The 11,294-nt window shown below is 41.9% G+C and overlaps 1 protein-coding gene across 2 annotated transcripts; it reads right to left on the bottom strand.

Annotated features, from left to right (window-relative positions):
• LOC130376862 (carcinoembryonic antigen-related cell adhesion molecule 5-like) lies at positions 1–10,806 on the bottom strand. Of its 2 annotated transcripts, XM_056583764.1 has the most exons (9): positions 10,551–10,806; positions 9,244–9,609; positions 8,833–9,042; positions 7,370–7,630; positions 6,895–7,149; positions 6,687–6,780; positions 6,546–6,606; positions 341–576; positions 1–231 (listed from the first exon to the last, which is right to left on the bottom strand). In XM_056583764.1, the coding sequence occupies exons 1-9, from the start codon at positions 10,603–10,605 to the stop codon at positions 171–173; spliced, it is 1,599 nt and encodes a 532-aa protein (XP_056439739.1). In that variant the 5' UTR covers positions 10,606–10,806; the 3' UTR covers positions 1–170. The 2 variants fall into 2 exon arrangements, with proteins under 2 accessions (XP_056439739.1, XP_056439740.1); XM_056583765.1 differs by lacking the exons at positions 1–231; positions 341–576 and adding an exon at positions 2,499–4,793.
• Between the last annotated feature and the right edge of the window lie 488 nt (positions 10,807–11,294).

The raw sequence follows: 11,294 nt of genomic DNA, 5'->3' as shown, positions 1-11,294 counted from the left end.
AATCAAGTAAATAAGTCAAAATAAATTCAAAAGTCATCAGATCATGTATTAACAGTGGTGGCAAGTATATGCAGCCAGCATATTGTTCTGTTAAACTAAATGGATGAGACACACAATCTACCTAGACCCACTATTTAAATCCTGCTGCCACAACTGGTTCAATCTCTGGGTTATTTTTTGACGGTGCTATACAACTCTGAGGTTTCTGCTGCCTCTGTCTGCTCACGCTCTCTGAAAAGAAGACAGTACTTCAGTGACCCTGTAAAGCAGATCCATTCGGTTGATAAGGTCCCAAAACGTAGAGTCTATTTCCTCTTTAGAAATACAGAGAGAAGCTTACCCAGGGACAGTGTTGGGTCTCTTAATGTTGACCACAGAGTAAAGGACTGCATCTGTCTGGTCTGATTTGAGACGAAAGCCAGCCGACCAGCGAGGCATTTCCTGGTTCTCTGAGAGAGAGGTGTGGATGCTGGGATAATGAAGATTATCCTGCTCTTCTATTGGTTCTCTCGGTGCTGCAGGAGCCAAGCGATTGGTCAAAGCTGAGATGTTTTCATACTCAGCAACAGAAGGTGGCTGATGGAGAGTCAGGACAGAAGAGAACATTTAGAAAACACTTTACACTTCCGGAAGACAGACCTGAAGGTCATGCGTTTCTGGTTCATTTAGAGACTCTCGTGATGAATAGTGGTCCCACCATGCAGGCTGCTGTAGGCCTCACTTCAAGTCCTTGAAGTGAGCAAAACCTACAACGGTTTAGCTCCTAAAACCGTTCCTCGCTTCTTTCAAATAATACTAGCCATCAGTACTTCAATTCACCAATCTTTTCATTATATTCACTGGCAGATGGCACTGACACGGCAAGTTTGTCTTCTAGATCTCACCCTACTTCTCACTCTTTTTAAATCTTCACCTTGATAAATCTCTTAAATCCCAGACTGATAATGAATTAAACAGAAGTTTGTGTTCTCAGATGACCCCACCATAACATAGTGTCATGTGCTATGGCAATATTCCCGCAGTGTAATTATACAAACAAGACTGCCGATCATGGGGCACTGGTTGGGTTTGGTTTGATTTCATGTTACAAAACATAAAACAGCTGAAAGTTTATCACCTCATATAGTTCAAGTTCAAGTGTTTTTATTTGTCACATACAATAAATTGAAGTGAAATGTTAAAGGGTCAATGCTCCATACTGTGCAAAAATAAATAAAAATATAAAATAAAATAAATTAGTTAATTTATTTAGATAAAATAAAAAATGTAAATAAAATCAAATTTAAAAATAAGGTGTTGAATTAAAAATTTGAATTCAAGTGTCTCACTGCCTGTGGATAAAAACTTCTCTTAAGTCTCTCAGTCCTTGAGTTAAGGCTTCGTAGGCGTCTACCCGACGGCAGCAGGGTGAAGAGGCTGGCATTGGGGTGTGTGTCATCCCTCCTGATGTTTTTTGCCCTCGACTCCACCCTCTTGTGGTAGATGTCCTTCACGTTGGGTAGGGACGCTCTGATAGTCCGCTCAGCTGAGCGCACCACCCTCTGTAGGTTGGCCTGGTCTTGAGCGGTACAGCTTCCGTACCAGACGGAGATGCATCCTGTGAGGACGCTCTCCACAGCTGAGGAGTAGAAGGTCTTCAGGATGGAAGGGGAGACCTTGAATTTCCTCAGCCTCCGGAGGAAGTACAGTCGCTGCCTAGATGACTTTGTCACATGTTGTGTGTGGAGGGTCCAGGTTAGGTCTTCAGTGATGTGCACACCCAGGTACTTAAAACTAGGAACCCTCTCCACAGGCTCCCCGTTGATGATGAGGGGGGTGAACCCGCTGTCCTGCTTCCGCCGGAAGTCCACCACCATTTCCTTTGTCTTTTTTATATTTAGGGCCAAATTGTTGGACTGACACCACAGTGCCAGGTCTGCCACTTGGTTCTGGTAGGGCTGCTCGTTGTTATCAGAGATAAGACCCAGCACCACAGTGTCGTCTGCAAATTTAATGATGGAGGTTGAACTTCCGGAGGCTGTGCAGTCATAAGTGTAGATGTTGTACAGCAGCGGGCTCAGAACACAGCCCTGGGGGGAACCGATGTTGAGGGTCAGCGGCCCAGAGGTTACACCACCCTCCACTTTCACCACCTGGGGGCGGTCAGTAAGGAAGCTGAGCACCCAGTTGCACATTTGGGTGTTGATCCCCAGCGACCTCATCTTGTCGATCAGGCGGAGGGGGACTATGGTATTGAAAGCTGAACTGTAATCAATGAACAGCATCCTCACATAGTTCCCCCCCCCACCATCCAGATGAGTAAGAGTGGTGTTTAGCAGGTTGGAGATGGCATCGTCTCTGCTTCTGTTTGCTTTGTAAGCAAACTGGAGGGGGTCGAACGAGTTTGGCAGGGAGGTGCAGATGTAATTTTTCACCAGCCTTTCAAAACATTTCATCACTGCAGAGGTCAGGGCCACTGGACGGTAATCGTTCAAACATGATGGTTTACTATTTTTGGGCACCGGTACAATGATAGACTTTTTAAAGCAAGATGGGACGACAGATATATATCATTGACCTATATCAAATATAAAACAGAGCCAATAATATATCCCTGTGGGATCCCACAAGTCAACTCTCTGAAATCCAGTCTTGGGCAAGTAACTTTAAAAAAGAAATAAGTTACAGCTAATAGTTACTTCTCCCAAAAATTACTCAATTACAAATTATAAAAGTTACTAGTTACTGTGTAAAGTAGCTATTGCGTAAATCCTCAAATGTGTCAAAGAATTTGGACCCCACCTCCACCCTCCTTTAACGGAATTTAAAATACATTTGTATGTTGAATTATTCTCTTTTGGATTATTTGGGTTTGCCATTCCTGTTTCTCATTGACTCACTTGTGTCATTATGTGTCAGACTATGGGCCCTATCTTGCATCCGGCGCAATTGACTTGATCACTAGTGCATGTGTCGTTGCTAGTTTGCAACTGCCGCAGAGCGTTCTTTTCCCTCCTGCACCACGCGTCGGTAAATTAGGGAATGATCATGCGCCCCAAGGGGCGGTTGGGCGAAAGGAAGGAGTGTTCTGGCGCAAACGTACCCTGGTTGCTATTTTGACGTTTCAGAAACCACTTGCGCCACAAACTAGGAAATACCTGGTTTAAAGTCAGTGGCGCGTTGTTCAGATGCTATTTTAAGGACGCATGCCCAATATTGCTTGTGCACCTCGCGCATACACTTTGCTTCTCTCATCTACCTAGCCACACATTCTTGGTAAATTATTTGGGAAAGAACAGCTTATACAGCGGTAATAATTTGTACTTTTAAATCAATGCATCTGCAAACACCGTACAGCAAACACATATTTTCTTGACACAGACATCGTGTACATGCCCATAACTTTTAGGATTGATGGGTATTTGATCGTGAGAAAACATTGTTTTACCGCGAGTGTAAATGAATGCGGGCGCGCGTGTGTGTATGTGTAACACACACGCGCGCACGTGTGTGCGTCCATCTGTTTAAACACACGCAAACTAAACACATAACGCAATACAGTCCATGGCAATGTATATTAACGGGGGGACACATGCATATTAGGAACACAAGTCGATAACGATAATGCATACAATACTGATAAGAAACAATGTTTATAATGTATTGCGTACATCATTAAATAGAACCACAGTTACCGCATATCATATGTTTTATCATATACGTTTTCTTTGCCGAAATGTATTTGACGACTCAGCATTTCTGAAGTTGTGGAAGAAAACCTCCACGTATGAATTCGGCCATATTATTTGGCCATAATCTAAGCCATTTGCCGTTTGAAATTCATGTGCATCTGTCTCATCGGAGACTGCAGTCGCACTGTCAAAATATCAACTCATCAGATTCAAATGCGCTCATGGCTCTTAAAGGGGATGGGAGATGGCACTCTCATTGGTTTGTTGCCCGTTACGCCCAAACCACACCTACGGATAATTAGGCTACTTCAGACCAACCCTTTTTAGATATGCGCAAGGCGCAAGTAATTTTTCGTGCCGGTAAACTAGCGAAATCGCCGTAGAACCGCCCACAAAGCTACTTGCGCTTGGTGCTTCTCACTTGCGTTTCAGACCGTTAAAATAGGGCCCTATGCGTGCTTTCGAACATGTGTTAACAACACCTGCCCAACTCTACATCTGATTGGCTTACCATGAAATTTGACTCTACCTCAGCCCATCTTAATCATTAATGTGTTTGTCTCGTGCCCACTAACCAAAGGAAAACAGTAAAGATAGAGAGATCTAGATGGTCTAATGAAAAAGACAGCTTAAATTACAGTAATGCACCAAATTTTTTGGAAGTAACGGTAACAGCGTAATAATGATGGGAAGAGTAGTCAAGAAAGGAACGCCGTTAGTAACGCCATTATTTTTAACTATGTTATTCCCATCACTGCTGACATCTTATACTATCTCTACTACCTTGCACACCATCATCTATCCGTCAAACAGGATTTAAATCAGATTTAATGTTGGACTTAGCCTTAAACATTCTAAGTGAATCAGCAAAATTATGCGGCCCAAGCCTTCTGTAGGTCTAAAAGGGCCATTCCAGTGGGATTGCTTTGAGCAGTGATTTCCGTACTGTCCCAATCCGCCTAGCAGGAAGTCCATCTGGGACAATGGCCTTGTCTAGGCTCATCGAGCGTAACAAGCTGGCAAGTTCATTATCAGCTGTTTCACCCAGCTCAAAGCCTTTTCTTCTGTCCTGGTAGAAACTCTCAATGCCAGAGTGTTCATATTTGTGGCTTATGGGCAACTCTGAGACAAAGGGAAAACCGCATTAGTGAAGAAAAGTGATGAGCCACCATTGTAATATTTACATTTATCGGGAGATGTCAGGGTGTGGTAAGCAGTAAACCTGCTCTACCTCTGAGCTACTGCGACCCGAAACTAATCCTGCCCCCTTAATGTGTGAATTTCTCAATCTTTTGGGGAGCTCTTCAAGGAACATTATACTGATTTTTCTTTGTTCCTGCAGCCCTTTCAGGATTTTTAAGGGGCCAAAAGTGATCTCTAATGCTAACGCTAAAAATTATGCTTTATCTGTACACAACAGTGTTGGCTCGTTAATCAGTTGTTGAACTCAAACAACTGAATGAACTTCACAAGGGCAACTACCAGAGAGCTTGCTGGAGTTTTCACATTTGTAACAAAATCCCCAGGTAAGATTCTTTACAGGAAGATTCAAGCTTCCTGTAAAAACATTAGGATCGCTAAGGCAAGGCAAGGCAAGGCAAGGCAAGGCAAGGCAAGGCAAGGCAAGGCAAGGCAAGGCAAGGCAAGGCAACTTTATTTATATAGCACTTTTCATACACAAGGCAGACTCAAAGTGCTTCACATATAAACATTGTCATACAATAAAATAAAATAATAATAGATAAGTAAAAGAAAAACATATGCAAAGAAATGGGTAAATTAAAAAGGCATTTTAGTATTAAAATAAAAAATAGAGGCAAAGTTAAAAAGCTTTTTAGAAAGTGCAATGTATTTAAGATTTTAGCAGAAGGCTATAGCAAACATAAAAGTCTTCAGTCTTGTTTTAAAGGTGCTCAGAGTTGGGGCAAGTCTTAAATCCTCTGGGAGTTTATTCCAGCTATTTGTTGCATAGTAACTAAATCCTGCTTTCCCATGTTTTGTGTTTACTCTGGGGATAATTAACAGATTGGTCTCAGAGGATCTTAGTGGTCTAGAAGGCTGATGTAGTGGAAGCATATCAGTTAAATATTTTGGGCCTAAACCATGTAGGGATTTATAGGTTAGCAACATGATTTTAAAATCAATTCTCTGACCTACAGGAAGCCAATGTAACGATTTCAGAATTGGTGTAATATGATCAAATTTTTTGGTCTTTGTTAGAACTCTAGCAGCAGCATTCTGAACAAGCTGAAGCTTCCTCAGAGTTTGTTTTGGGAGACCTGTGAGGAGACCATTGCAGTAATCAAGCTTACTAGTGATAAAGGCATGTACAAGTTTTTGTAAGTCTTCGGTGGACATGAGCCCTCTAAGTCTTGCTACATTTTTAAGGTGATAATATGCCGATTTTGTAACTGATTTGATGTGACTGTCAAAATGTAAATCTGAATCCATGATAAGCTAAGTAAGATAAACTCTTCCTGTTAAAATACATTATGACTGTAGCAATCGGACTCTTACCACATTTATAAGTCAGTGTGTTTGGGAGCAGTTTAGAACACTCATACTGTTTGGGAGGTCTATATCAAACTCCTACTAAAATAGGATTTGTTTAAAGCTGCAAAATGTAAATATATGTTTTATCCAGTTCAGAATTGTCCAAGCTAGGCAGAGGGTTTAACTTCACATTATTTATGAAAGAAACAGACACTAGGATGTACAGTCTCTTCTGACATCAGGTCTTGAGCAACAGAGGACGACACTTACAAAGAAATAACTAGAAGTTTCTTGTGTGGTCTTGTGTTGTGGCCTCAGGTAAGTTCCTATGTGTGTCTTAGTAAAGGATGGGTTAGTAATAAATGGCCTCCTGTGTCTCACCTCCTCCACGGTATCTGGCCTTCCTCCCTGTCCACATGCTTTTCTAGAGGCCCTCTTTCTTCTGGAGAAGAGAACAGAGAGATGAAGAAGCAACCAGAGGAGAGAAGGAATTTGAAATGAGAAACAGAGAGAATATCTCACCTCATCCAGAGGAAGATGATGAGGTGTATGGTCACCATGAAGACACCAATGGATGCTACAGCTACTATTGCTTTCTGTGATGATGAGGATGTCACTGGAATATAGTCAGTGGATCACAAACACTGATAACAAACTGCAACATAAATTGTCCAATGTTTAACTGTGTGACTGTCTGGAAGGTGTCTGTGCCTTTTAAATGAACACTTACCTTTAATAAACAAAAAGGTGGAATTATGCTGTCCAATTGCGTTATGAGCTTGGCAGTAATAGTTTCCTCCAAGATCCGAAATGATGAAAGTGAAAGTGTAGTTCTGTCCTGATAATTTCACAGAGATGTCATGTTCCTTGAACCAGGTATAGTTAGCTGCTGGGTTAGCATTACTGCTGCAGCTCAGAGTCACTGAACTGCCCTCCTCTAATTCACCTGAGGGACTCACGGTCACTGTCGGGGAATTTGGAGCGTCTGTAATGCACCCAAATGATCAATATTCATCCTCAAGTTACGAAACTGTGTATAGCATACAACTGCAATGCCAGTATAATACAGCATACTGTTTAAACTAACAAAATACAATAGTTATTAATGAGTAATAGTGTTTTACAGGCATACAGCAATACAGGAACATCAGCTAAATATTCGTATAAGCAAAAATGTTTACATATTAGACAGATTTTCAACTCACAGTGGACATCCATGAATATCGAGTTAGAGCTCAGATGTCCATATTTGTTCTCTGCATGACAGTGGTACGTTCCTCTGTCTTCAGGGTGGACTGAGGGGAAGGTATGAGGTTGACATGGTTCCCAGAGCAGAGGTTGGTTGTTCTTGAACCAGGTGTACTTAGCTGCTGGGTTGGCATCAATGCTGCAACTCAGAGTCACTGAACTGCCCTCCTCTATTTCACCAGAGGGACTTGAATACACATATGTGTGTTGAGGCCCATCTGGAGACACATAGAAAGATGTAAAAACAGCATGAACATATTTATTCATCACAGATTATTGATAACGAAAATCACAAAATGGAGAAGTTTTGGGGTTCATTGCACAATGAATTCACTGGTGACTAATTTGGACAAGATTCAATAAAGATCAAACTAGATGTAGGAGTGTAGCGCTATAGGTCAAGTTGAGGATAAAGGTGTGCCGAAATGAGGACTGGAGAACGAGGGGTTCCGGCGCTTGCGCATACCATCATTGACCACAAACGCAAACGCAAACATGAACGTGAATGTGATGCCTGGCGTGATCCTGAACTAACAATACAAAATAGTTTCATACCTTTTTAACATTTTATTAAAAAATAAATCATCGTTATTTGATCAACATCTCTTGAACCCAATTTCGAGTCGGATAACGAGACACCGGTATTCCTCCGTGTTGAGAACGTACAATCAATGGCTTGTCAATGAGACACAACCGAAACATTGAGGTTAAGCCAATACACTATCCATTCTTTCTTCTATTTTCTTACAAAAACGTGCACAAAGCAAACCGAAAAATGGCGATGTTAAGGGAAGTGGGAACCGGGAAAGATGATTGCCGGAAATGATGTAGTTAGCAGACCAATCACAGCCCTTGATGCTGCGTCGCCCTGACGCAAGGTTAAAACTTTTGGGAGGCGTATGTCAGGCCCTTGTGGTGGACGCAAGGAGGGTTGGCATGGATGTAATGGGTCCGTAAAGCCCCTTGCGTTCCGTTGACGTCCAACCATAACTTTACCTTTACCTTTACGGACACACCTGTCTGCCATGACTCACGGAGCCAAGACTTTTGTTTTTCTTCTTTTGTGTTGGGAGCTTCCCAACACATCTTATTCTTTGTGTTAAATAAACGGGCCTTTTACGGCTTTAAAGATAGAGGTGTGTCCTGATTTGGGGGAGGCGGGGCAATTACACAGCCGGGTTGTCACAGTCTGTAAGAATGTCCTCTGTATATCCCTAAGACAGGTCATCTGATCCACTTCACGCATACAGCTCGGCATGCATATTGCTGAGAGCTGAGGAAGTGAAGTGTTGACTACTCGAGAAAGCTGCAGGCATCAATACAGACGGCCAAGCAATTGGCTCGTTCTGAGCAGGCATGTTTTGAATGGGCTCTGCACTAATTCATAGTAACATGTCAGTGTATAGCGGAGTGGACTTACACACTAAAGGAGAGCGGAGACGTTCGTATCCTTCAACCGCACATGAGAAGTTGTCTCCAGACTGAATGTAGGCCCTGTAGTTCACTCCCTGTCCTAAATTCTGTCCATTCCTGAACCAGATGTAGGGAGCTAGACCACACATACTGTGACACTCCAGCTCTGCCCTGGTAGGGTCGTTAGGGTCAGGAAAGGACACCTTCACCTGGAGATCTGGGTGCGAGAACAAATTGTGCAAAATTATTCTATATAACATAGTACACAATGGACACAACCACACACACACACACACACACACACACACACACACACACACACACACACACACACACACACACACACACACACACACACACACACACACACACACACAATGTCAACACACCCACACACACATTGGTAATCCAAGTTTACCTGTAACAGATAACTTCACTTGAGGGACTGGAGTTGGTTGATTTATTGCAAACCTAAATTTGTAGACAGCAGAGTCACTATGTCTCAGGTCTCTGATACTCAGGGTACATGCTCCATGACATCTGGACCAGCACCTGATCCTTTTACAGCTGTATACAACACGACCTCTGTAGTTTGTATCGTGTTCCAGATCAACTGGCTGATACTTGTCTCCTTTAGAAAACCACAGTGTTGTGACTGTGGTAGGGCGGTACTGTACGTCGTCAGGGTAGTCAAAAGTGCAGCTGATGTCAGCCGTTGATCCTCTTAAAGCGCAGACATTACTAGATGAGTACGTAACTCTCCAGTCATCATTACCCTGAAGCACTGTGAAAAAACAAACACATCTCAATGAGAATAAACAAGACACAGAGGTTCACCTGATGAACAGATCAGAAGATACATAAAGAGATGGAGGCTGGTGGGTGGACATGGAAACTACAGATACATGCTGACCACTGTGCTGTGAGAGGAACATTCCAGAACAACGTGTGACACCAATGGAGTAGCCAAGGGGGGTATCAAGTTCAACCCCTCCCCTGAAATACCGAAATTGACACTACACTAACTGAACAACATACACTAACAGTTGAGGAATTATGGTAGTGTCGGCTGCTAGGCTGTGTTTAGTGACTATAAGCTTTGCTATAACTTAGAAGTGGGGACAAGGAATGTAGAGTAGAGGAGGAGAGGAGAGGAGGCAAGGAAAGGATTTGGGACATGGAGAGGAAGTTGGATTAGTGGCGAGGAGACAAGGTAACGAGAGGAGAAGAGTAAAGGTAGAGCAGAGAGCAGAGAAGGAAACCAGAGGAGACAAGAAGATGAGAGAAGACAAGGAGAGGAGAGGTAAGCAGGAGATAGGAGAGAGGACAGGAAATGGCATGCCGTGTCTACAATTACATTGAAAAGTAATTCCAACATCACAGCAGAAGATCGATATGCCATGTCTGAATCAACATTTACAGAATAAATAGGGGAAAACTGTGGCTTTTGACATTTATCTTTTTTGAAAAAGGGTTAAAGTAACTAAATTAACTCTCCGATGTTGTAAATATCGGTTTGCAGAGGAACACGGAAACAGTCAACAAATCTCAGATGCAAATATATATTCATTCAAATATGAAATACGAGTATTGTGATCTTAAAATCAGTTCAGTGAAGTGGTATTTTCCAATGACTAATGAACAATAACTGAAAAATACTTTTATATTTACACTATACTATTATTCTATCTTCAACGTAAATGTTCACAATGTAAATTAACCAACCTTGTACTGACAGAAGGAAAGCTAGAAATTCTCTTGCTGCTGATGTTAAATTCATAGTGAGTCCACAAAATAAAACACATCTGCAGGTCGAAAACACGATTAAAAAGTTGATAGAAGGAAAACTCTATGAATTTGATTAGATAACAATATAAATAACAGTAAAGCGTTACTGTAGAGGAGGAAGCTGGTCTGACTTCTAGTCTGTGGTTCCATTTCATGCAGTGAGCTGAACAGACACCAAACATTGACAGACTTCCTTCCTCTTCCCTCCTTGATTCACAGCAGAATGAACAGAAGGGAACTACAGGGCCTATCGTAGAAAAACGTTATTTTTTTCTTATATTTTATCTTCAGCTATTTTATTATCTCTTCTGTCCTTCTCCTTACTCTCACACACGCAGGCAGGCAGGTTAACATATGCACACACAAACACAGACAGACAGACACACACACACACACACACACACATACCATAGTGTTTCATATATTCCCCATTAGTATAGTCTGGTTCAATTCATATAACTTTATTTTTCCATTAGGAACTATATATGTGGAGGAGCAGCAGGGTGTATCCATACTCAACAGTACATACAATAAACAAACACATGCACACACGCACACACACACACACCATCAGCCCACACTAGACATGGTAGATAAAAAAAAAAATCCTTGCTAAGCCTAGTGAATAAATAGTAGTAACTCCATAGTGGAGGATAAATAAATAAAGAACAAAAAAAGATT

The sequence above is a fragment of the Gadus chalcogrammus genome, chromosome 23 (assembly GCF_026213295.1).
Source record: "Gadus chalcogrammus isolate NIFS_2021 chromosome 23, NIFS_Gcha_1.0, whole genome shotgun sequence".
Lineage (NCBI taxonomy): Eukaryota > Metazoa > Chordata > Actinopteri > Gadiformes > Gadidae > Gadus > Gadus chalcogrammus.
The sequence above is the reverse complement of the archived record's forward strand: the minus strand, read 5'-3'. Positions and strand labels throughout refer to the sequence as shown.